Raw genomic sequence first — 26,278 nt, 5'->3', positions numbered from 1 at the left:
TCTGTGTGCCATTTGGATTGGTAACTAGTGGCTGATAGTCTTTTTTTTCTTTTTTGAAGGTAGAATCGCTCTGTTTTATTCACTGCTGTATCAACGCAAACTTTGGCACAAAGCAGACACTGAGTACTTATTTTTTGAATGAACCCCATCTTACAGATAAGGCAACTGAGGCTCAGAGAAGTTTAGATCGCACAGATGGCAACGCTGGTCATTTTTCCAATACCACATCTTACCACTTTACCAGGAAGTGTTCAGGTTGCTTTCTGTCACAGGTTGGATTACTGAGGCTGCGGTGCTGATATCTGAAGGTTAAAATTTGCTCTGTGCGAGTCAAGCCCAACCCGCCTTGAGCTGGCAATTCTGCTGAGGGAATCCGCTTTTGCAGAGTTAACCCCAGGTCCCGCCCGCCTGGGTGGGGCCAGGGCTTGGAGTGCGGGTCAGGAGCAGCTGGGTCGCCGGCCGCCTCGCGCCTCTGCGCCTGCGCACGGCGCCGAGGTACGGGGTCGGGCTCAGAAATGGCGGCCTCCATGTTCTACAGCCGGTTATTGGCCACAGCCGCCCTTAGGAGCCGCGGGTCCCGGCCGGCGCTGCGGGCCGCCGCCCAGGTATTGCGGCCCAGCCCGCTCTCGCTTCGAGGGTCGGCAGGAGAAAGGGCGAGGTGGGAGACCTGGCTCCTGTGGGCGAGGTTTGCGGGGATGTGAGGCCCGGCTCGGGGTCATTTCGCAATAGGTGACATTGGGTGACATGGGGGTGCCCAGTCGGGCCCGCGGGCGCTCGCCCTGGGGTGCTGCCCGCTGTGACTGCGAGCGGGCCCATGTTTGCGTCGCTCTGCTCTGGTCCTCAGCCCGCGAGGAGCCCGGCCATCCGGCTGCGGCTGCTCTCTGTTTCTGAGGGGCGGCGGGGAGGCGGGTGAGGGGGCCCGGGCAGTTTGTGCTGCTTTTTCCGCACCCCGCGCGGTGGGCAGAGGCATCCGTGGCCCTTCTTTGGGGAGGGGGAAGATGCCCTTCAGATGTACTTTTATGTCCCTTGGGAGCTGTCATAGGTGGGAATGTTTTCACAGGACCAGCTTGCTGACCGGCCTCTCTTGTGACGAGGCAGGGAAGTTTCCCACCTCCTGCCCCGTGTAGTTGTTTTCTGTTTGTCAGTTTACCAGCTGGGGAAGTAAGACAGTTACCTTTTGGATCACTTCATTTCTGGGTAGAGTATAGCATAATAATCACCAGTTTTTGTTTGTCTGTTTTAATTTTTGTTTTGGAGTGTTTACCGTGTGCCAGGTACTGAGCCAGGCATTTTACTTGTAGTTTCTTGTTAGGCTTTCCAGCAGCACTGTAAGGGCGTCATTAATATCCTCCTCATTGATGAAGAAACTGGCTTAGAGAGCGAGTAATTTGGGCTCCGGCACAAAGCAGGTAGGGTTAAAGCTAAGGCTTAATTCCAGAACTGTCTGGCTCCAAAGCCTGTGTGTTTGAGTCCGCTCTTCAATTTTTTCCAGAAGACTTGGCCTGTTCTTTCCAGCGTCGACACCAAGAAACTTGTGAAAGGGCATGATAGGCTTCTTAAGTCAATTCCAGAGGTTTAGATTATGTTCTGAAATTAACTCCTTAGACATGATAAAAATGAATTGATTTAAACTTTTTTTTTCTTTATTCTCTAAACCTGGAGGCAGTGAATTACATGAGTATGCTTCTTAATAGGAGAAGTGATTTTTTTTTTTGGTCTTGAACTTCCTTCTTAGGAGTCTTAAAGAGTGCTGTCTTTCCTTCCTAGGAAACTTGTTCAAGGTCACACAGTGAGTTTAGCAAAAACTCTTAAACATTTTGTTTAGTTCTATGACCCTCCTAGTTTCTCTCTGTCTTTTGTCCAGTGTATATCTGATAAAATAGTTCAGGTTGTGAGCAGATGAACTAATTTTAAATATTTTCTCAGTTGTGAATCACATTCCCCAGTAACTACATTTTCCCACTTTTGAATTAATATGATTTAAATTAGGTGAATGATTAAATGGGTGGTGGTATAGGGATTTGGCAAGGAATTGGTGGCCTTTTGGCAGTAGGAATCTTCTAAGTGATAATGTGGAGAAAGACAAAGACTTCAATGTGGGAATCCTTGTGATTCTTCAGGAATATTTTTTACCAGGGTAACTAAAAAAACTGATATTTCAAGTCATAACTTCTAGAGGTGCAAGGAAAGGATTATCAACACTTCAGATATTAAAAAACCTTTAAGGAGGTATAAAAGCAGCATTACCTTATGAGTACTACTATTCTTTGTGAATATAGATATTTGAAAGAAACTGTAAAAATATACTCAGAGCTTTGTGTCATTGGTTTACCCTGAACTTTTTTGGGAAAAATTTCAAACTGATAGAATGTTCCAGCAATAGTACAGTGAGGACATATATTGCTTTCACCTATATTTAACATTTTGCCACATTTTCTTTATCTTTAAAAAATTACATTCATTTGCATATATATGTTTATATATGTATGTAAAATTACATTCATTTATTTTTGCTCAACCATTTAAGGGTAGGTGGCAGGTATTGGCACTTTATCCCTACATAATATTTTACCACACGCCTTTTAAACATAAGGACATTCTCCTAAATAACCACAACATAGTTATCATATTTAGGAAATTTGTAATTATCATACTTTGGAAATTTAGATTTAGATTTCCCCAGTTGTTCTCAAATGTCCTTTATAGATAGTAGTTTATTTATTGATTTTTTTCAAAGATTTATTTATTTATTTGTGAGAGAGCACCTGTGAGTGGGGGGAGGAGCAGGTGGAGAGGGAGAGGGGAAGGGGTCTTCCAGCTGAGCCTGGAGCCTGCTGGGGGCTCCATCTCACCATGAGATCCTGACCTGAGCTGAAGCCAAGAACCGGGTGCTTAACTGACTGAGCTACTCAGGAGCCCCAAGTTTTTTTATTTTCAGACTGGGATCAGGCCTCCGTAGTATTTTTTCTAGTCTTTCCCCTAATTAGGTGCTGCGTAATGACTCTGAATGCTCTTATTTGTGTTGTAGGTGTTCATTTACATGCTCATTTACATTAAATGAATTCTGTGGCTGAAACCAAGTTGGTTTTATCCTTTTAGCATCCCTAGCACAGTGTCTGGTATATAGGCATTCAAAAAATGTTTGAGTGTATAACTATTTTTACCAAGCTCTGCTAGGTATTCCCCTTCCCCCCTTATTTTTATTGTTATTTTGAGGTATAATTTATATAAAGTGTACAACTTTGGGTAGCTAGATTAATTTTTATGTATGTATACATTTGTGTAGCCACCATTCAGATCAAGATACGTAATACTTTCAGCCCTCAGAAGCACCCATATCCTCTCTCCTTATTAGTACTCCCCAACAGAAGGTAACCACTAATTCTGGCTGACTTCTATCACTAATTTTGACTGGTTTTGAACTATATAAAAAGTATGTATTCTTGTGTTTGGTTTCTTTTCCTCAAAATTATGTTTTGAGATTAATCCATTGAGCAACAGGTATTTTTAAAAAATTGCTCTGTAATATCCTGGTATATGAATATGCCATATTTTATTCTGTTGATGGGAGATTGGGTCATTTTCACTTTTTATTTATTATGAATAAGCCTGTTATGCATATTCTTATATATATATGCCTTTTGGTAGACGAAGCACTCATTTCTGTTCAGTATATACCCAGGAATGGGATTTCAGAAAGTAGATGTGTACTGAATGGTTTGGGATATTGCTGGTTTTTAATATTGAAGTGACACTAAATCAGGGAGTTGAGTTACTCTGGGGAAATGTTCTTCAGGATTTTAGCTTACCAGATGAATCAAATAAGTTGTTACTAGGTGTGACTGACTTTTTAGACTTGTGTTTCTCAAACTGTAGGGTGCTTAAGAATCAGGTGAATGACTTGTTATGAATGCAGATTTCCTGAGGCCCATTCCAGAGATTCTGATTTTGTAAATGAGAGTGGGGCCCCAGAATCTGCATTTTTAGACACATCCCAGGTAATTTTGATGCAGATGGCTCATGAACCCCCTTCAAGAAAGACTGTTTAATAAAGCAATAGTTGATAGTCCAGCACTGCACATTTCTAACCCTCTTAACTGTCTGTAACATGGACTATTAGTAAATGGTTTCCAATATTTTATATTAAAAAGAAATAGACTGTATATATGATCCCTTTAAATTCAATTCTTATGCTATTGTGTGTTTCATATGAGCTGTGTTTCAGTATTCTGCATTCCTGTATAGAGAATGGAAATGTATGGCTAATACTTAAATGTGTAATTTCAGTTCGTTCTTCCAGGGCTTTCATCGCACTTAATTTGTTCTACATATTGTATAAAGTTGATAGGATTGAGGAATTTGGATGATATTTGCGGGCTATGAAATAGAGAGTTTCATTGAAGAAGTCAACTGGAAAGTGGTATCTGGATCAACACCTGTGGGGGAGTGAAGGAAGGAGGATTGAGTAGAGGGAGAAGTAGAAATGTGGTACAGTTGCAGTAGGAACCTTTGCCTTTCCTGTGGGATATCTGGAACTAAGATGGTCCTTCAGAATTATCCCAAATTGGGGTGAAGTGCTAGGACTTTATATCCTTACCTTAACCCCCGCTGACCAGTCATTGGATGCAGGCTGACAATGGGAAGGTGTGACTTGGGCAAAGAAGCCAATGAGAGGACTCAGCTGAGAGCTGTCAGTAGCCAGCACTCCCAGCAGCTGGGCTATGAAAGGGGAATCTGAGTAGCACACCACAGTGATCACTACAGATGAAACCAGGGTTTTGAGTCTTGTGTGTATGAAAGAGTAATAACTATCACTCAACTAGGTACCACATATCTAATGCCAAGCTATTTGTTTGGTGCTGGAAGAATGATGGAGAGAAGAAAGTTGGGAAGGATTTTTGGTTTGTTGGAAAAGATGAGGTTGGTTTTAGATCTGCTGAATTTGGCATTGAGGTAGAAATGCTCTGTAGGTCATTAGGGATATGGTAGTGGAGTCAAATAAAAGATAAGACCAGACATAATGAGAAAATAGTTGAAACTACAAGGGTAACATTTGGTATTTAGCTGGTAGGTTAGCTCTTAGGTTATAATTTAGGTACTCTGAATATTATTCTTTGATGATTTAATGTAACGGTTTTATTATAGTTATGAAGAACCAAGTACTGTATATAAAAAAGTATTTTGGGAAGGTGTTTTTAATAAGTTCCAAATTACTGTCATATATAATATGTCCCCAATTTCTTTAGGTTCTGGGAAGTTCTGGATTTTTTAACAACCATGGACTCCAAATACAGCAGCAGCAAAAAAGGAGTCTCTCACTACATGAATACATGAGTATGGAATTGTTGCAAGAAGCTGGTGTCTCCATTCCCAAAGGACATGTGGCAAAATCACCAGATGAAGCTTATGCAGTTGCCAAAAAATTAGGTACTAACTTAAGAAAAACTTAAGCCACTTTGACATGGGCACTTCTGATAAGATGTGAACTTTACTTATAGTTTATAACAGCTTATAGGTTTTATTTTATTTTTTAAAAAATGAATTTTATTTATTTAAAAGAGAAGGTGGAACTTTGTTGACATTCTAAAATTATTATGAGATTATTATGAGCTCCCATAGAGCTAGTAACTTAAGAACCAATTATATTGGAATTAGGAAGCCTTTAAAGTCCTGTTTTTAGTCGGAATATAATTATGGGGAAGGAAGATCTGTTTAATATTCTGAAGCTTAAAAGACTGGTGTCTGTGATGATTCTTCAAGGAAGTAATGAAGAAAATCTTAGCTGTTTATGTGGTTGTAAAGAGGTCTAATATTCCTCCCCCGACTTTTTTTGACAGGAAAAGTATGGAACCAAGGTGGTGGGAGGGAGGGGAGAAGCTGAGCCCTAGACTGTAAGCTCCATGAGAGCAGGGTTTCTTTGTCTTATTTTGTCCAGTGATACCTCCTAAACTCTTAGAAGAATACCTGGCACTTAGGTAATCAGTAACTATTGATATTTGTTAAATGAATTAAGTACTTGCTCATGTTTATTAGTAGATTCTTTTATTGATAACAGAAAACTTAATAGCTTTTGTTAATTTATGTTAATCTCTTATTTAAAAAATATTGACTTTAGAAGATATCCTTCACTTTACATTTTTAATGATTTAATATGAGGCCATAATAATGAGTAATTTACTAGCTATACACTGCATTTTATTTTTAGCAGTATTTAAAATCCCACCAATTTTATGTAGATTAGCACAGTCTGTTGTATGTATACTTGATTAATAAGGCTTTGAATGTGCTTTGGGAAAGACTTTGCTTTTATTAGTATTTTAAGAAGGCAGTGGAGCATTTAAAAATGTTTAAAATTTTTAAAGTTTTACTCTCATTTTGTATTTGTTTCTAGAATGAGTTTTTCTTTTAAAAGTAAGGGCATGTACAAGTTCAGAAATATGTCATATAAGTTATGTTTTTGAATGAGATGACTTGGAAGCATGATTTTTCATTGACAGTTTAATTTTTTGTTAGAAAAAAATCCTTTTTATTCAGATTATAAGCAAACTTCTTTTTATTCATTGAAAGCCTTGTGTAAATTGATACTAATTTTGGTGAAATTTTTGTTAATTAATGGTGACCTGTAGCTTGAACTTGTGCATGGTAAAATATGTGCCTCATTTTTATCTTCAAAACACTGTATATTAGAGGCTCTTAAAGGTCAAGTTTAAAGAAAACTTGTGATTGCACTTTGTATTTCTGTAGTATTTCTTGTAAAGGCTACTTTTTAATAACTCTTCCCTTGAGATTTGATCTTATTTATATGACCTAAACTTTAATTTCTTTTTTATAATTTTTTTTTTTTTTAAGATTTTATTTATTTGACAGAGAGAGAGATAGCGAGAGCAGGAACAGAAGCAGGGGGAGTGGGAGAGGGAGAAGCAGGCTTCCCGTGGAGCAGGGAGCCCGATGTGGGACTTGATCCCAGGACCCTGGGACCATGACCTGAGCCGAAGGCAGACTCTTAACGACTGAGCCACCCAGGCGCCCTAAACTTTAATTTCTAAAGAAGAGTCAGCTAAGTAGAAGGGAAAAGTGGAAATGCATTTGAGAAAGTATAAGGTTTTCTTACTGTACTGTTCTGTCCTTAAGAATGAAATTTAGACCCTTGACTTTGTTCCTTTATTTTTGTTAGTCTAATCTCTTGAGTGATGATTTTTTGTTTGTTTACCAATTCTTTCCTTTGTAATAATGCTGAAGCTTAAAATGTTTTTCATGCCAGTGTTAGTAAGGCCTGATTTATATTTAATGAAGTTGGTAAAAATTATTTTTTTCTATTTCCAAATTATAATTGTTTTTTCTGTATTTTCTATATATTTACTCATTTAGTCAAAATTCATTGTTTTGTCAAAAAAAATCTGTAGGAACTCTTTCATAAAACAAATAGGATTTATTTGGATGCCAGTTTCTTGATTTCTTTATTCCTTATAAACTTTAATGATGCTTAAATGATTAAAGGAAGAAAGAATAGTTAACATGTGCAGGGTATACTCTAATTATGAGTATTTCTGGGAAGGCCTCTGGGACCAGGACGTCTATGAAGTAAGGAGCAGGTAGGCAGCTCTGATTTTGAGCCCTTTAGAACAGAAGATATCTTATTCATCTAGAAAGTATGTTTTTGTTAAATAACACTGCAGATGATGATTATAGTATGGAAGTGAGATTAGTGACTAAGGAGGTCTTTTAAATTTAGAGAATCAGAAATGCTACTTTTAAAAGGTATATTTAGTAACTACTATGAAGATGTTGAGGACAGTTTTGTCTTTTGTTGGGAGTCATTAATGTCAGAAGATGTTGATATTTAATGTCAGAAGATGTTGATTATAGGATCTAATTGCACAAGGTATGGTATAAGGTGCCTTAGAAATACACCTGGTTCTGGGCGCCTGGGTGGCTCAGATGGTTAAGCGTCTGCCTTCGGCTCAGGTCATGATCCCAGGGTCCTGGGATCGAGTCCCGCATCGGGCTCCCTGCTCCTTGGGAGCCTGCTTCTCTCTCTCTGTCTCTCATGAATAAATAAATAAACTCTTAAAAAAAAAAAAAAAAAAGAAATACACCTGGTTCTGTCCATCTAGCTAGCAATTCCCAATGCTGATTTTGGCTCCTTTGCTCCTTGAGTTATTGAACAACTCACAAAGTATTAATTCCCATTTATTAAAACTCTTACATCACCAGCTGATATAGTGAGATATAAATGCTTTACAGGTGGGTCAAACCTGCTTCCCCTCAGTTCTGTGAGTTAGCATGGGGACTGGGGCCACTGAGCCTTACAGCTGGTGATGACTCCTGAAATAGCCCTGGCCTCTTTCCCCAGTATTCCCTACAAATTCTATAATTTTCTGTGTATATCATGATGTGAAAAAAGTTGGAAACACTATTCTGGAGGCTAGTTTTGCCTGTTGTGAATAACTGAAGTTAGGGATGGAAGAATGGTTGTGAAGAAATATAGTTTCTTTTCCTTTGTGTGTGTGTGTTTTTTTTAATAGACTGGTTTTCTCATATCCATTTTTAAAAAGATTTATTTATCTTGAGAGAGAGAGATTGAGAGCATGTGCCAGGGGTAGGGGCAGAGAGAGAGAATCTCAAGCAGACTCCCGCTGAGCACAGAGCCTGATCCCAGGACCCTGAGATCATGACCTGAGCGAAAATCAAGAGTCAGACACCTAACCAGCTGAGCCACCCAGCCTCCCCTTCTCATATCCATTTTTATTTTATTTTTTACTTATTTTATTTATATTTTGGGAAAGATATATTTATTTGTTTGTCAGAGAGAGAGAGTGCACGCGAGCGCACACACAGGCAGGGGCAAGAGCAGGCAAAGGGAGAAGCAGGCTCCTCGCTGAGCAAGAGCCAGATGGAGGACTCAGTCCCAGGACTCTGGAATCAACTTGAGCTGAAGGTAAACACTTAACCAACTGAGCCACCCAGGTGTCCCCTCATATCCGTTTTTAATGATAGGTCTTTAGTAGACAGCTCATTAATTTCATGATTCTGTATTGCCAAAAATAGTATCTTTTAGGCTTGGGAAGTTTCTCCCATTTTTGTTTAATTTTCGGAGGAACTATAAAAGCTGTGCTTCATAGAATTTTAAAAGGGAAACCCTAGTACAAGTTCAGATACAAATACATCTTAGTTCCTCTATTACCCTAAATAGAATTGCATCTGTATTGGCTTTCCATGTTTGAAATTATACACAATGTAATCATTTTGCTGCTTGAAAATTGTTCAACCTAGTAAAATTTAGGTCTGTCTTTTTTGCGTATTTTGTTGACCCTTTTTTTTTTTAAGAGTAGACTATAGTTGCCAAATTCTAAATTTCATTAATAATAATACTTATATCTGCTACGTATTTTTTAATTGCTTAAAACATAAACTTATTGTTATGTTTTATGAGGTTAAAAGTTTGAAATGGGTCTTAAGTCCCATCTTTTTTTTTCTTTAATTTTGACTGCCTCCATCCATTTTTCCTATCTCCCACCCCCTGCCTCTGGCAGCCACCAGTCTGTTCTCTGTATCTGTGAGCTTAATTTTTTTGTTTTGTTTTGTTTTCCAATTCCATATATAAGATTCCGTTCATATGGAATATGTCTTTCTCTGGCTTACTTCACTTAGCCCGTAGGTCCATCCATGTTGTGGCAAATGGCAAAATTTCATTCTTTTTTTGTGGCTGAATACACACACACACACACACACACGTACACACACGTGCATATACCATAATTTCTTTACCCATTCATCCATCGATGGATACTTAGGTTGTTTCCGTATCTTGGTTATTGTTAATGTAAATACTGTAAATAGTGCTGCAATAAACATGGGGTACATATGTTTTTTTCAAGTTAGTGTTTTCTTCAGATAAATACCCAGAAGTGGAATTGCTGGATCATATAGTAGTTCTATTTTAATTTTTTTGAGGAACCTCTTTACTCGTTTCCACAGGAGCTGCACCAATTTATATTCCCATCAGGAGTGCATGAGTGTTCCCTTTTCTTCACATCCTCACCAACACTTGTTATTCCTTGTCTTTTTGATAATAGCCATTGTAGCAGGTGTGAGATAATACCTCATTCTGGCTTTGATTTGGATTTCCCTGATGAATAGTGATTTTGAACATATTTTTATATATAGTAGCCATCTGTATATCTTTGGAAAAACGTCTGTTCACATCTTCTGCCTGTTGTTTAATCACATTTCTTTTTCCACAGTTGAGTTCTCTATATGTTTTGGATATTAACTCTTTGTCAGATATATGATTTGCAGGTATTTTCTCCCGTTCAGTAGGTTGCTGTTTTACTTTGTTGATGATTTCCTTTGGTATGCAGACATGTTTTAATTTGATATAGTCTCACTTACTTATTTTTGCTTTTGTTGTATTTACTTTTGGTGTCAGATTGAAAACATCATCACCAAGACCTGTGTCAAAGAGCTTGCCACCTATATTTTCTTCTAGGAGTTTTATGGTATTTTAGGGCTTATGTTCAAGTCTTTAATGCACTGCAAGTTAATTTTTTTTTTAAAGATTTTATTTATTTATTTGAGAGAGAGAGCACAAGAGGGGGTAGGGTTAGAGGGAGCAGCAGACTCCCTGCTGAGCAGGGAGCCGGATGCAGTACTCCATCCCAGGACTCCAGGATCATGACCTGAGCTGAAGGCAGTCGCTTAACCAACTGAGCCACCCAGGTGCCCCAAGTTAATTTTTGTGTATGGTGTTAGATGGTGGTTCAGTTTCATGCTTTTGTACATGGTTGTCCAGTTTTCTCAACACCATTTATTTTATTATTTAAAAACTTATAAAGATTTATTTTTAGAGAGCAAGCGAGCAAGTGTGGGGCTGATGGAGAGAGGGAGAGGGAGAATTCCAAGCAGACTCCCTGTTGAGTGTGGAGCCCAACACGGGGCTTGATCCCAGGACCCTGAGATCATGACCTAAGCTGAAATAAGAGTCGGACGCTTAACTGACTGAGCCATCCAGGTGCCCCATCTCAACACCATTTATTGAAGAGACTGTCCTTTCTCCATTGTATGTTCTTGGCTCCTTTTTGATAAATTAATTGACCATGTATATATGGATTTATTTCTGGGCTATTTTGTTGTGTCAGTAGTATACTGTTTTGATTATTGTAGCTTTGTAATATAGTTTGAAATCTGGGAGTGTGATATCCAGCTTTTTTCTTCTTTTGCAAGATTGCACGGGCTACTTGGGGTTGTTTTTGTGGTTTCATACTAATTTTAGGATTGTTTGTTCTATTTCTGTGAAAAATGCCATTGGAATTTTGATAGGGATTGCATTGAATCTATAGATTGCTATGGGTAGTATGGACATTTTAACTGTATTATTCCAATCTATAAGTATGGAATATCTTTCCATTTATTTTTGTCTTCTTCAGTTTCTTTAATCAATGTCTTACAGTTCAGTATACAGGTCTTTTACCTCCTTGGTTAAATTTATCCATAGGTATTTTATTCTTTTGATGCAGTTGTAGATGAGATTTTTTTTTAATTTCTCTGATAGTTCATGATTAATATATAGAAATGTAATTGACTTTTGTGTATTGATTTTGTGTCCTGCAGTATTAGTGAATTCATTTATTCTAATAGTTTTTTGATGGGATCTTTAGGGTTTTCTATATATAATACCATGTCATATGCAAATAGTGACAGTTTTACTTCTTCCTTCCTTTTATTTCTTTTTCTTGCCTGATATAACTAGGACTCCCAACACTGTTTAAGTGGCAAGAGTGGGCATCCTTCTCTTGTTGCTCATCTTAGAGGCAAAGCTTTCAACTTTTCACTGTTGTGTTGGATATTAGCTGTGGGCTTGTCATATATGGCCTTTATTATGTTGAGGTATGTTCCTTCTGTACCTGCCTCGTTGAGGTTTTTACATAAATGGATGTTGAATTTTGCCAAATGCTTTTTTTGCATCTGTTGAGATGATCATATGTTTTTTACCCTTCATTTTATTGGTATAGTGACTGACTTGTGGATATTGAACCAGCGTTTCATCCCTGGAATAAATCCCCGTTGATGGTATATGATTCTTTTAATGTATTGTTGTATTCAGTTTGCTAATAATTTTTTTTTTAATGTTTTATTTATTTATTCATGAAAGTCAGAGAGAGAGAGAGAGAGAGGCAGAGGCAGAGGGAGAAGCAGGCTCCCTGCCTAGCAGGGAGCCCGATGCGGGACTTGATCCCAGGACCCTGGGATCGTGACCTGAGCCGAAGGCAGATGCTTAACCATCTGAGCCACCCAGGCGCCCCTGCTAATAATTTTTTTGAGGATTTTTGCATCTATGTTCATTAGGGATATTGGCCCGAAATTTTCTTTCCTTGTGGTATCCTTGTCTGGTTTTGGTATTGGGGTAATTCTGGCCTTGTAAAATGAATTGCAGGTGTTCCACCTCTTTTGTTTTTTGGAAGAGTTTTAAAGGATTGGTATTCTTTTTTTTTTTTTTTTAAAGATTTTATTTATTTATTTATTTGAGACAGAGAGAGAGACAGAGAGCATGAGAGGGAGGAGGGTCAGAGGGAGAAGCAGACTCCCTGCCGAGCAGGGAGCCCGATGCGGGACTCGATCCCGGGACTCCAGGATCATGACCTGAGCCGAAGGCAGTCGCTTAACCAACTGAGCCACCCAGGCGCCCAAGGATTGGTATTCTTTTTTTAATTCACCAGTAAGCCATCTGGTTCTGGACCTTCATTTTTTGGGAGGATTTTGATTACTGATTCAATTTCCTTATTAGTAATCTCATATTTTGTTTCTTCATGATCCAGTCTTGGTAGGTTGTATGTTTCTAGGAATTATTTCTTCTTGGTTGTCCGGTATGTTGTCATGTAATTGATCATAATAGTTTCTTATCCTTTGTATTTCTGAGTTTTCAGTTGTAGTATCTCATCTTTTTGTGTCTGATTTTATGAATCCACTTTTTTTTTTTCTTGGTGAGTCTAGCTGAAGGTTTGTCCATATTGTCATCTTTTTGAAGAAGCAGCTCTTACTTTCATTGATCTTTTCCATTGTCTATTTAGTCTCTCTTATGTTCTGACCTTTGTTATTTCCTTCCTTCTACTAACTTTGAGCTTTGTCTGTTCTTTCTTAGTTCCTTGAGGTGCAAAGTTAATTTGAGACTTTCCTTGTTTCTTGAGATAGGCTTTTATTACTGTGAATTCTTAGACTGCTTTTGCTGATCCCTTAAATTTTGGTATATTTCCATTTTGTTTGTCTCAATGTATTTTTTTATTTCTGTTTTGATTTTTTCCTTGACCCATTGATAGCATGTTTTTTAATCTCCACATGTTTGTGAATTTTCCAGGTTTCTTCCTTTAATTGATTTCTGGTTTCATACCATTGTGGTTGGAAAAGATGCTTGATGTGATTTCAGTCCTCTTAAATTTATTAAGACTTGTTTTGAGGTTTGCCATGTGATCTATCCTGGAGTATGTTCCATGTGCCCTTGAGAAGAATATGTATTGTTGCTTTTGGATGGAATGTTGTATATATATATTAAGACCATGGTCGAATATGTTGTTTAAGGGCTGTGTTTGCTTATTGATTTTCTGCCTGGGTGATCTACTGATTGATATACGTGGGTATTGAAATCCCCTACTATTAATTGTATTGCTGTCTATTTCCCCCTTTATGTCTGTTAATGTTTGCTTTATATATTTAGGTGCTCTTATGTTGGGTGCATAAATATTTATCAATGATACATCCTCTTGTTGGATTGCCCCTTTATCATTATGTAACACCCTACTTTGTCTCTTGTTATAGTCTTTGTTATAAAGTTGATTTTGTCTGATATATGTATAGCTACCCCAGCTTTCTTTTGGTTTCCATTTGCATGCAGTATCTTTGTTCATCCTTTCAGTTTCAGTCTGTGTCCTTACATCTAAAGGGAGTTTCTTAGAGGCAGCATAGATTAGTCTGTTTTTTTATTTATTCAGCCATTCTGTGTCTTAGTCCTAATGTTTAGGATTCTAGTATAATTAAGGTGGAATTTTTGTCTGGTTGAATAAATATGTGCAAAGGTTGCCAATTAATGAATAATCGCCTGGAGGGAGATTTGTAATGGCATAAAATAGGACTTTGCCTTCTTTTTTCTTCTTCCCAGTGTTTTATTAGATGACTATATATGAAGAATGCTTAAGACATTTGTGAATAACTAAAGCTAGGAGGGATAGTGACTGTATTTTAAAGACAACCCTGGAATCCATAAAAGATCTTGTCTGACTAGAGCAAAGGGCCAAATCTAATAAGACTGTAAGCTCTCGGGGCGCCTGGGTGGCTCAGTCGTTAAGCGTCTGCCTTCAGCTCAGGTCATGATCCCAGGGTCCTGGGATCGAGCCCCACATCGGGCTCCCTGCTCCGCGGGAAGCCTGCTTCTCCCTCTCCCACTCCGCCTGCTTGTGTTCCCTCTCTCGCTGTGTCTCTGTCAAAAAAAATAAATAATAAAATCTTAAAAAAAAAAAAAGACTGTAAGCTCTCTAAGAGCAGAGTAGGTCTCTGTTGCTCATTGGTGTTTCTATGGCTCTAGGGGTAACTGGTATATAGATGTAATTGTTGAATGAATTAATGGAATTGAATAAAATCTTTGTAGCAATCAGTTGTCCTCAGATTTCTCTTGTAATCCCTCTTGTCTTGATGAGACTATTCATTAAATTTTTTTGGCTTTTCTTTTGTTGTGAAGGGCTTTTTTAGAAGGAAGTTTTGAGGAATCATCTCTGCCCTTAAGGAATTTATATTCCTAAAGAAAGGAAATTGACATTTTGTGGAGGAAGAGACTTCTGTCTTGTAAAATATTTTTGAAAAACTAGAACTTTACTACTCTAATAGGTCAGTTTTTTAAGTTCTCAGTTTACTATGTTAGGAATGTTTGAATTTAGCCCAGCAAAGCACCAGTTTAACTATTGGCCATTTTTACATTATATTTACACTATTGGGTTTACATTTATCCTCTTTGGATATGAATGAATATTTCTAAAGTACTGGAAAAACCAGGTAACCAGAAACAGGTAAAACGACTAGTGTCTGCTCCTTTAAGTTTGGGCGTGAACTCTGTAATTTGCCATTGTCCCAAAGGCTACCTGTTTTCTTTCCAATAAGAAAATTATTGTTCGTTTTAAGGAAATTTCTTACGTTTTCTCTAATCTTCATCTAATATTAGTTGTTTTTACCTGAATGGTGGGGACCGTGGCAGATAGAAAAGGGTCTATCTTGTGTAAACCAGGCACTTCTAAACAGCTTTAGTTGCAGGGCCCAGTATTTCCAGTTCTGAGTTTTTAAAAGAGCAGTGGAAAATCAAGATATCCAAGAATTCTTTCCATCTTTAAATGTTCTTTTATTCAACATTCAGAAAATATATGCTAGGAATGCTCCCAAGAGCTTGAGAACATCAATGAACACAACAAAGATTCTGCCCTTCTGAAGCTTGTATTCGAGCAAAACAATGAATGGTAAACATGAGAAAATTATATATTATGTTTGAAGGTGAGGAATTCTATGGAAAAAAGGCAGGGTAAGGAGGGGAGGATTGGTCCCAGGTGGGCAGGTTGTACTACTAAGTAGAATGATCAGGGTAAGCCTCATGGACAATGAGATATAAGAAGAAAAACTTGAAGGGAATGCAGGCCTTTCTCAAATGGATACAGGTGTCTTCTGGTATCCGAAAGTAGAGCATTCTTGCGAAACCTTTTGTAAGCCGAAATGGTATAAAGTGAAAGCAGTTAGCATTAGTTATAAGGAGAAATTTTCAAGTGTTCCCAGAGCCAGTAAATGACCCTTCCTGGGCGAAAGCACACATGCTCACAGGCACGGTTCAAAGTTTGGTGGCTGGATGCTGAGAATAGTTCCTGGGTAAGGGGCTTGGCCACTCTTGCTGCTTGGGGTGGGTGCTACCTCTCTAATGGCTCGCCTCAAAATCAGCACTGAATGCTGTTTTTTGCAAGAGCGAAAATCACTTTCGGATTTCTTTCAATTCGTGAGAACAAGTAACCGATGTAGGTCTTCTGTAAAAGCAAAGTGGGTATAATGCAAACTTTGGAAAAGCAGGGGTTTCCTGTACCTGATGAAGAGTATTCCAGGCGGAGGGAGCATTAGAGCCAAATCCTGATGGCAGAAGCATGCCTGGGAACAGCTGGAGTGGAGTGAACGATGAGGAGGTCATAGGAGATACAAATAGTAAGGGTACTGGGGAATCGTATAGGTCCTTGTAGGTCATCGTAAGGAGTGTGACTTTTACTTTGAGTAAAATGGGCATTCACTGTAAGGTTTTAAATAGAGGAGTGATGTGCTCACTTTGCTGCTTTGAGAGTAGTCTTTCAGGGACGAGTGTAATCTAGGTGAGAGAGGGTGGTGGCCGGGACCAGGGTTCAAACCAGGTGATGAAGAGTGGTCAAGATTCTGGATGAATTTTAAAGATGAGTATGGGGTGTGAGAAAGATGGTTTTTTTAAAACCCTTCCTTGACTGACTCACAGGGCCATCTTCTAACTTCTAAATGTAGGCTCATTTACATCATTAATTTTCTAAACATTCTTTTTAAATAATTGTTTAGGTGTAAACTTTAGGTCATTTCTTCCTGGTTTTATCAGAAACTGCATTTGTTACCTCTTTGATTTTGTTGGGTTATCTGATTAGGTGGGAGTCCCCGTATTCTGGCATGGTGTGTGCAAGGATTGGTAGTTATATACCGGGGACTGCTTTGGGCTTGTAACCAGTAAGAATATTATTATTTTGCCATAATGTAATACAAGTGTTGCACTGCTAGTATAGGCAAAATGCTGTAAGAGGCAAAATGAGGAGATTCTGAAATTCTACTTGTCTGGGGAGACAGAGAATACCCTCTAAGAGGAATAGACCTGGACCATGAATGATGAGGGGTACCCAGGCTAACCAGCTGGTTTGCTGATTTTCTTCAGCACATTAGAAAGAGGAAGATAGAAGAGAGATCAGTCTACCTGTTAAAGAAGAAAAATTCAGAATATTTATTTTAAAAATTTCACTTAAAAATTTTTAAAAAGTACTATAAAAAATTAAAAATTTAAGACTTATAACATCCCTGAATCTTCTGATAAATATAGCTTAACTCCTGATAATACTCCTCATAACAGTATAGCTCAAGAAAGTGTATCAACACGTCTTTCTGTTAGTGGAACAATGTAAGTTGGTATGAGTACTGGCAGTTTCTCCTGAAGTTATGATGTATTTCTGCTCAGAGTAGCTTTTTTAACTCAAATTTTCACAGGATAGCAATTTTACATGTGAATAGAAAGGTAGGGAAATGTTGGGAAGACATTTGAGTCTCAATTTTTGTACTTTTAATACCTTCCAAAGCACTAGACATTTAGTGTTAAGGAAAAGTAAAATGATTTTCAGTCTACTCCAAGGAATCATGAATGGCTAATTTTTTAAACTTGTGGACCTTTAGATGGTGAATGTTGTAATATTCTAATCGAGAAAAACTATATATGTCGAATACTTCATTTTTTGACATTGTGGGTAAATGGGTCTACTACATATAATAACATCACTTAACATATATGCTTAATAACAGAATAATGTCTTGCATGCTATTCCGTGCTGCTTATCTAACAAGTGTTTTTCTTCTAGGTTCAAAAGACGTTGTGATAAAGGCACAGGTTTTAGCTGGTGGTAGAGGAAAAGGAACATTTGAGAGTGGCCTCAAAGGAGGAGTGAAGATAGTTTTCTCGTAAGTCCTGCTTTTTAAGGAAAAATCATCGTTATTAAAGAAAAAATATATTGTAAAAATGACCCCTTATTATTGAATTGATGAAAATACTGAAATTTAAATACTAAATGAGTGGGGTGCCTGGGTGGCTCTGTCGGTTGAGCGTCTGACTCTCGATTTTGACTCAGGACATGATCTCAGGGTCCTGGGATTGAGCCCCGTGTTGGGCTCCGCACTCAGCATGGAGCCTGTTTGAGTTTCTCTCCCTCTGCCTCTCCCCCCGTTGGTGTGTTCTCTCTCTCAAAATAAATAAATCTTTAAAAAAAATTAAAAAAAATAAATATTAAATGAGATAAAATTTTGGCTGTCATATGCTTTTGTTTTTCCTCAGTTGGAGGAGAAAAAAATTTGAGTTCTTTTTCTTTTTTCAGTCCAGAAGAAGCAAAAGCTGTTTCCTCACAAATGATTGGGAAAAAGTTGTTTACCAAGCAAACAGGAGAAAAGGGCAGAATATGCAATCAAGTATTGGTTTGTGAGCGAAGATATCCCCGGAGAGAATACTACTTTGCAATAACAATGGAAAGGTCATTTCAAGTGAGTAATTGTAGACATGATACCTTTAGGATGACTTTACTACATTCAGTTTCAGAGGTTGGTTATTTCCATTTGTATGGGAAGGATTAAAAAGGTATGATCCATTATCTTATTTGTATATGTCATGAGCACAACATTTTTGTGTCATTTAAAAAAACCCAGCATGGTTAATGATACAAAATTTAATACATAATATTGTGCCTAAAAAAAAGCTGTAGGCAAAACCTTGCTGAAATAGAATCCACACGACTTCTAAATTGTTAATTTACTAAAAGCAGCTAAAATCCTTTGGCTTCATCTCTAGATTCCATAGACTGAGAAAATAATTTCTAGCAGAGTAAAATCTTTTAACAAAGAGAGTTCTGAACCCATTAAAAGAATGTATTTCCATGACTTCATCTTGTTCTTTTTCAACCTTTTGGTGTTTTTGTGTTTTTTTGTTTTGTTTTGTTTTGTTTTTGTTTTTGTTTTTATAGTTTGGGGGTTATTTCAGTAGTTAGTTTGGTGTTTGGCAAGTTGAAGGATGACATTCAGTAGCAAACAGTATGATTCTAAGGAGCATAACCCTACCTTTGCTTTCCTCTCTTTATGGGAACCTAAAATGCTAGCATTTAGGAAGTCCTTTCATAGACCTGTTGGCATTGAGAGAGCATTGATAATCATTTTATACTATAATTATCTGGCTTTTTGAGTGCATTGGCTAGATAATGGGCTGAATCTTTGTGGTAGCTTCTTTGTCTTTTGAAGCAACTTGAGTATGTATTTGGAAGCCCTAGAAAGGATTTGATGTAAATTACACAATTAGTAATACAACAGAAATTTTCAGGGTAATGAAAATAGGTTTTTTATATAAGACAGCTTTTTAAAAATAGTTATTTTCTATACTGTGATTTTTTTTTCCCCCTACAGTTAATTATATCTTTAGTAATGTTTGAGTGATATTGTAAAGTGTCTTTTGTAACTTAATTTTTACAGGAAAGTATTTCTTAAGGTATAACACTAGGTGGTAGTAAAAACCCACTCAGGATATATAGGATCAAAGACATTGTTTTATCGTGGATCACCATATCAAAAACTAATGATGTATTGTATGGTGACTAACATACTAAAATAAAATTAAAAGAAAAGACATTGTTTTATTTGTAAGTGATGTCTTTACCATTATAGGTTTCTGTATGTGGTAGAATTTAGTTTTGTAAGTTACTTTAGAAATCTCATGACAATAACCTTATATATATTACACACATTTACAAAAACAATAATTTTACAAATTCACTTATTTTCATTACATTTTCTTTCCTTTCCATTGATGTTGTATATCAGCATGTTTCATTTTGTTATTATTTTTATACTTTTTGTTTTAGAGTTATAAGTCCTGTAATATTAAACATTCAGAGTACCTCATTTTGATTGGAGTAAATATAGCAAACTGAATATGTGTTATTAAAGATATGACTATAACACACTGAAAATATTTTATTAAAGATATAATGACCACTGAGAGAAGAGTCATGACCAAATGCATTAGAGAAAAGTATCAAATTTGAGTTCATTTTAAGGACTTGAGCTTTTAGAGAACTCTCTGAGTCTTGTGTGGGGGAAAAATGTTTTTATTTCACATTGCATAGCTGTAATAATTCAGATTAAAAATTTGGTAGTACCAGTGGGGCACCTGGGTGGCTCAGTCGATTAAGCGTCTAACTTTGACTCAGGTCATGGGATCGAACCCTGTGTTGGGCTCTGTGCTCAGCCAGGAGTCTGCTTTTCCCTCTCCTTCTCCCTCTGCCCCTCCCCCTGCTTGTGCTTGCTCTCTCTCTCTCTCTCTTTCCCTGTCTCCCTCTCTCTCACATAAATAATTAAAAAATTAAAAAAATAAAAATTCAGTAGTACCAATAAAACCATTTGGCCAACTGTTTGATGCTCTCACATTAGACCAATGTAGAGTTGGTTGGTGTTACCTTTTGGGGGATGGCAAGCATTTTGGGGACTCTGTTTTAAACAAGACAAAAATCATCTATTTAAACTGAAAAGAAAAGAACATTTTTGACTGAAGTAAAGTTCTGTGTATAGAAGTCAGCTGATCATTAAAAATTGTTTTTGTTCCTTGTCTGTTTTTAGTAGTGTATCATAGGCTCTATTGGTCCTCTTTAGTATGTGTTACATCAGGAAGCTTGGGAAAATATTTACCATAGGGTTGGTATGTCAAGAAATCAATTTAAGTACCTACTCTGTTTTGGCACTTTCTCAAAATTAGATTTCTTACCATTTGCCCAGTACCTGTTGGGTACTTTTGGGCTGACACAAATCTAATTTAGCAAATTACATTTGCTATTTTAATTTTTTTTTCTAGTAAAACATTGTAATCTGCTGTAAATGAATGGTGCATTTAACCATATCAAGTTTTTTACTTTGCCTGGAATAGGTATCAAATGCCTCAAGAATTCCAAATTTTTATTTTCTATACTTTATTTATTTTTTTAAGATTTATTAGAGAGAGAGTGAGGGGGGCAGGGGCAGAAGGAGAGGGAGAGAAAGTCTTAAGCAGTCTCTGCGCTGAGCGTGGAGCCCATCGTGGGGCTTGATCTCCTGACCCTGAGATCATGACCTGAGCTGAAACCAAGAGCTGGACGCTTAACCAACTATGCCACCCCGGCACCCCACTTTTATTATTTTCCAAAAGACACTTTTATTAAGTGGCTTATTTGTCATATTTAAAATTCAGATCTATTTTAAGGCAAAATTTTTTGTAGGACCAAAGAAAAGAGGAATTTAGGTTAAGAAGAAGAAAATAGCATTATTAATTTATTTGAAATTCTAACTATTCGCTAGAACTTAAATAGTTCTGAAAGTTTATCACTAAAATTTAAAGTTGAAACCAAATTGTTTAAACAGAAACAGCATGCATTCAGCAGTCATGACCAAATGCAAAACTATAGTCATTGTTTTAACTGATTTACATTTACCTGTGTAAGCTTTCTTCTGATCAGCTGCCTACAATTTTGGGATTTTTTTCTAATTGGTTAGGGAATTAGTACAGAGAGAGGCTGTTCACTTTCTTTTATATATTATTATTTCATATGTATTTTTTTGTCTTTTTTCCTAACTTACCGCTAACTCTTGGAGACCTAATCATTACTTCAGTGAGAATTTAATATTATCTTTTCCCTTTCAATAGTGCTACTTCTTTGTGGATCTTAATTTCTCTTATCAATAGATATTTTAAAAAAGGTAAAACTAAAATAAAATGTTCAGGGGCTCCTGGTGGCTCAGATGGTTAAGTGCCTGCCTTTGGCGCAGGTCATGATCCCAGGGTCCTGGGATCAAGCCCTGCATTGGGCTCCCTGCTCAGCGGGAGTCTGCTTCTCCCTCTCCCTCTGCTGTTCTCGCTCTCAAATAAATAAAATCTTAAATAAAATAAAATAAAATGTTCAAGTATTTTAAAAGTTTGTTGGTTTCTACCTCTTCTGTTGGATAAAATTATATTTTGGGGTTATCAATACATTAATTTACTTATATTCTACCTCAGTAGCATGATATTAATCGAACAGGGCCTTCTTAAATCTGTATCCCCCCTCCTTTAGATCTTTGTAAAAGCTTATAATTATGAACTGCCTTTCTAGAGAGGAAGTGAAGAATACCTTTTCATTTGAAATTTATTCAGGAACTAAAATTTAGACTATAATTTCAAACATTTCTCTTTAGTTTACTATTTTTCTCTTCTTTAGTCTCAGGAGGCACAATGAATTTTTTCATTAAAAATTTTGTCTGTGCTGGGCGCCTGGGTGGCTTGGTCGTTAAGCGTCTGCCTTCGGCTCAGGTCATGATCCCAGGGTCCTGGGATTGAGCCCCGCATCGGGCTCCCTGCTCGGCAGGAAGCCTACTTCTCCCTCTCCCGCTCCCCCTGCTTGTGTTCCCTCTCTCGCTCTCTCTCTCTGTCAAATAAATAAAATCTTAAAAAAAAAAATTTTGTCTGTATATTATAGTGAGTTCTGATACCATTTATCCAGACTTGGGCCAAACCTCACAGGTTAAGGGTACAGGCCTCCACATGGCTTGTGCTCACTTACCAGCCTCAAGTTTGGGGCTCCCCAGGTAACCTGTATGCTTAATAGCTGGTTACAAATTTGGGGGTTCCTAGTGCCCCATCAGGTTTAATAATTTGCTAGAGTGAATCACAGAACTTAGGAAAATACTATACTTATGATTACAATTTTACTATAGCCAAAGGACACAAATCAAAACCAGCCAAATGAAGACACACAGGGCAAGATCTGGGAGAGTTCCAAACATAAAGTTTCCATTGTCCTCAGGTACATGTCACTCTCCTGGAATATTGATACATGACAGTGCACAGAAAGAATACTGCCAACCACAGAAGCTCATCAAGTTTCTTGTCTAGAGTTGTTTTTTCTTTTTTTTAAAATTGTGGTCAAAAATATATAATAAAATTTACTATCTTAACCATTTTTAAGTATACGGTACAATCATGTTAACTTTATGCATATTGTTGTGCAGCGGATCCCTAGAATTTTTTCATCTTGCAAAAATGAAACTATATCCATTGAGCAGTTCCCCTTCTACCACTTTTTTTAGTGCCCGGCAATCCCCATTCTACTTTCTGTTTTTAAGAGTTTGATTTTTTTAGTTACAGTTAAACCTCATGTACGTGGAATCATGCAGTATTTGTCTTTTTTTGTGACTGGTTCATTTTACTTAGCGTTTATTGTCTACAAGATTCATGCTGTAGCATGTGTCAGGATTTCCTTTTTTTATTTTTAATTTTTTTTAAAGATTTTATTTATTTATTTGACAGAGAGAGTGAGAGCAGGAACACAAGCAGGGGGAGTGGGAGAGGGAGAAGCAGGCCTTCTGCCGAGCAGGGAGCCCGATGTGGGGCTCGATTGTGGGACGCTGGGATCATGACCTGAGCCGAAGGCAGATGCTTAACGACTGAGCCACCCAGGTGCCCCCAGGATTTCCTTTTTTTAAAAGGCTAAATATATTCCATTGTATGTATATACAGTTTTTCTTATTTTCTTTATTTTTTGTCTGTTGATGAACATTCAGGTTTCTTCCTCTAGGCTATTTTGAATAATGTTGCAGTTAATGTGGGTATGCAGATAATCTGTTTGAGATACTGTTTTCAGTTCTTTTGGATATACCTAGAAGTGGGATGGCTGGATTGTATGATAATATGGTATTTAATTTTTTGAGCAACCTTACACCGTTTTCCACAGTGGCTCTACTATTTTACATTTCTACCAACAGAGTTCAAGAGTTCCAATTTCTCCACATCCACCAATGCCTTTTTTTTTTTTTTTTTTTACAGAAATTATCCCTTATGGGTGTGAGGTAATATCTCACTGTGGTTTTGATTTGCATTTCTTTAATAATTAATGATAATGAGTACCCATTCTTATGTGTTGGCTATTTGTTTATTGTTATGGACTGAGGTTTATCTCCCACCCCAATTCATATGTTGAAGCTCTGTCCCCTAATGTGATGATGTTTGGAGGTGAGGCCTTTGGTAATTAGGTTTAGGTGAGGTGATGTTGGTACTGTGAAGTGGGGTGCTGCTATAACAAATACATAAAAACACTGAAGTGGCTTTGGAACTCCGTAAAGGATAGAACCTGGAAGAGTTCTGAGGTATGTGGTAGAAAAAGCTGGGATTATCATAAAGGGATTATTAAAGGTGATTCTGGTCAGAAAGAAAAGCGCTCAGAAAGAAAAGAGCTATAGAGAAAACCTCCATTTTCTTAGAAAATATATAAATAACCATGAATAGAATGTTGGTAGAAATATCCATATGGATAGTAAAGACCATTCTTTTGAGGTCTCAGACTGAAACGAAGAATGATGGAAAAAAGGTGATCCTTGTTAAAAAATGGCAAAGAACTTGACTGAATTGTGTTTATGTTCTAGTGTTTTGTGGAGGGTAGAACTTCAGAGGGATGAATGTTTAGCTGAGGAGATTTTAAGGCAAAGCATTGAGGGAACAGCTTGGTTCCTTCTGACTGCTTATTGGTAAAATGTGAGAAAAGAGAAATGAATTGAAGAAGGAATTGTTAATCTAAGCAAAAAGGAATCAGAATTTAAAGATCTGGAAAATTCTCAGTCTGCCTATACTGCAAAAAGTGAGAAAGCTATTTGGGAAAGAATATGAAGGATGTGGCTGACTAACCATTTGATAAGGAGATTAGTATGGGTGTGAACCATGAACTGTGAGAAATGAAATGTCTGTTGTTAAACCACCCAGTTTACTGCATTTTGTTTTATACTATCCTAAGCTGATGAAGACCTACATCTTTGGAGAGATGTCTATTCAAGTCCTTTGCCCATTTTTAAATTGGGCAAAGAAAATTATTGCCAAAGAAATATTGCCAAGAAATTATTGCCAAATCCAAGGTCTCCTAGAAGTTTTGCAGTTTCAGCTCTTACATTTAGGTCTTTAATCCATTTTGAGTTAATTTTTGTATATGGTGTAAAGTAAGGGTCCACATTAATTATTTTGCATGTGGATATTCAGTTTTCCCAACACCATTTTTTTTTAAAGATTTTATTTATTTATTTGTCAGAGAGAGAGAGCACAAGCAGGGAGAGAGGCAGGCAGAGGGAGAAGCAGGCTCCCTGCAGAGCAGGGAGCCCGATGCGGGACTCGATCCCAGGACCCTGGGATCATGACCTGAGCCAAAGGCAGGTGCTTAACCGACTGAGCCACCCAGGTGTCCCTTCCTAACACCATTTTTTGAAGACTATCCTTTCCCCATTGTGTAGCCTGGCACATTTGTCAGAGATCATTTGACTATATACGTGGGGATTTATTCCTGGGTTTTCTAGTCTGTTATATTGGTCTATATGTCTATCTTTATGCCAGAACCATACTGTTTTGATTACTGTAGCTTTATAATATGTTTGAAATCAGGAAGTATGATGCTTCTAGCTTTGTTTTGCTTTGTCAAGATTATTTTGGCTATTCATGGTCCTGTGAGAGTCCATATGAATTTTAAGTTTTTTTTCTGTTTTTTCAGAAAATGGATGATGAAAAAAAGATTGTACTGGGAAAATGTGCCAGTAGGGATTGCATTTAATCTGTAGATTGCTTTCAGTAGTATTGGACATTTAAACAGTATTAAGTCTTCCAATCCATGAACACAGGATATCTTTCTGTTTATTTGTGTCCTGTTCAGTTTCATCTAGCACTGTTTTATCATTTTCTGTGTACAAGTCTTTTATCTTTCTGGTTAAGTTTATCCTAAGTTTATTTTATTCTTTTTGATGCTGTTGTAAATGGGATCATTTTTTTAATTTCCTTTTCAGATTGTTCACTGTTAGTATATAGAAATGCAGGACATATTTGTGTGTTGATTTTTGTATACTATAACTTTGCTGAAATCATTTAGTAGTTCTTAAAGTTTTTTGTGGGTTCTTTAGGGTATCTATATACATGATCATGTTATCTGTGAACAGAGGTAATTTTACTTCTTCCTTCCCTATTTGTATGCCTTTTATTTCTTTTACTTGCCTGATTGCCCTGGCTAGGACTTCCAAATGCTATGTTGAAGAAAGTGGCAAGAGTGGGCATCTTTGCCTTTTCTCCTGATCATAGAAGGCAGCTTTCAGTTGTTTGCCATTGAGTATGTTGGTTGTGCGTTTTTTATATACGGCTTTATTATGTTGAGGTAATTCTTTCTATTCCTAGTTTGTTGAGTGTTTTTTTTTTTTTTTTTTTAATTTTTTATTTATTTATTTGACACCGAGAGAGATAGTGAGAGAGAGAGAGCACAAACAGGGTGAGCAGCAGGCAGAGGGAGAGGGAGAAGCAGGCTCTCCGCTGAGCAGGGAGATGGTGGGGCTCGATCCCAGGACCCTGGGACCATGACCTGAGCCGAAGGCAGACTCTTAATGACTGAGCCACCCAGGTGCCCCTTGTTGAGTGTTTTTATAAAAAGATACTGAA

At 37.3% G+C, this 26,278-nt stretch overlaps 1 protein-coding gene across 4 annotated transcripts in view; it reads left to right on the top strand.

Moving 5' to 3' along the window:
- Window positions 1–450: 450 nt before the first annotated feature.
- Window positions 451–26,278, top strand: part of SUCLA2 (succinate-CoA ligase ADP-forming subunit beta) — a 46,242-nt gene continuing 20,414 nt past the window's right edge. For 2 of the 4 annotated variants that reach the window (XM_045869444.3, XM_045869443.3), the window contains exons 1-4: window positions 451–605; window positions 5,247–5,427; window positions 17,646–17,745; window positions 18,156–18,318. In XM_045869444.3, the coding sequence (XP_045725400.1) occupies window positions 516–605; window positions 5,247–5,427; window positions 17,646–17,745; window positions 18,156–18,318 (534 nt within the window). In that variant the 5' untranslated portion in view covers window positions 451–515. Of the gene's footprint in view, window positions 606–1,301; window positions 1,410–5,246; window positions 5,428–17,645; window positions 17,746–18,155; window positions 18,319–26,278 lie in introns of those variants that run through there. The other 2 variants (XM_064586109.1, XM_064586110.1) reach the window with 2 other exon arrangements.

This window comes from Mirounga angustirostris, unplaced genomic scaffold, assembly GCF_029215605.1.
Source record: "Mirounga angustirostris isolate CCGP_5_RB_7025 unplaced genomic scaffold, mMirAng1.0.hap1 SCAF_3, whole genome shotgun sequence".
Lineage (NCBI taxonomy): Eukaryota > Metazoa > Chordata > Mammalia > Carnivora > Phocidae > Mirounga > Mirounga angustirostris.
Note: the sequence above shows the minus strand (reverse complement) of the source record. Positions and strands in the feature narration are given on the sequence as shown.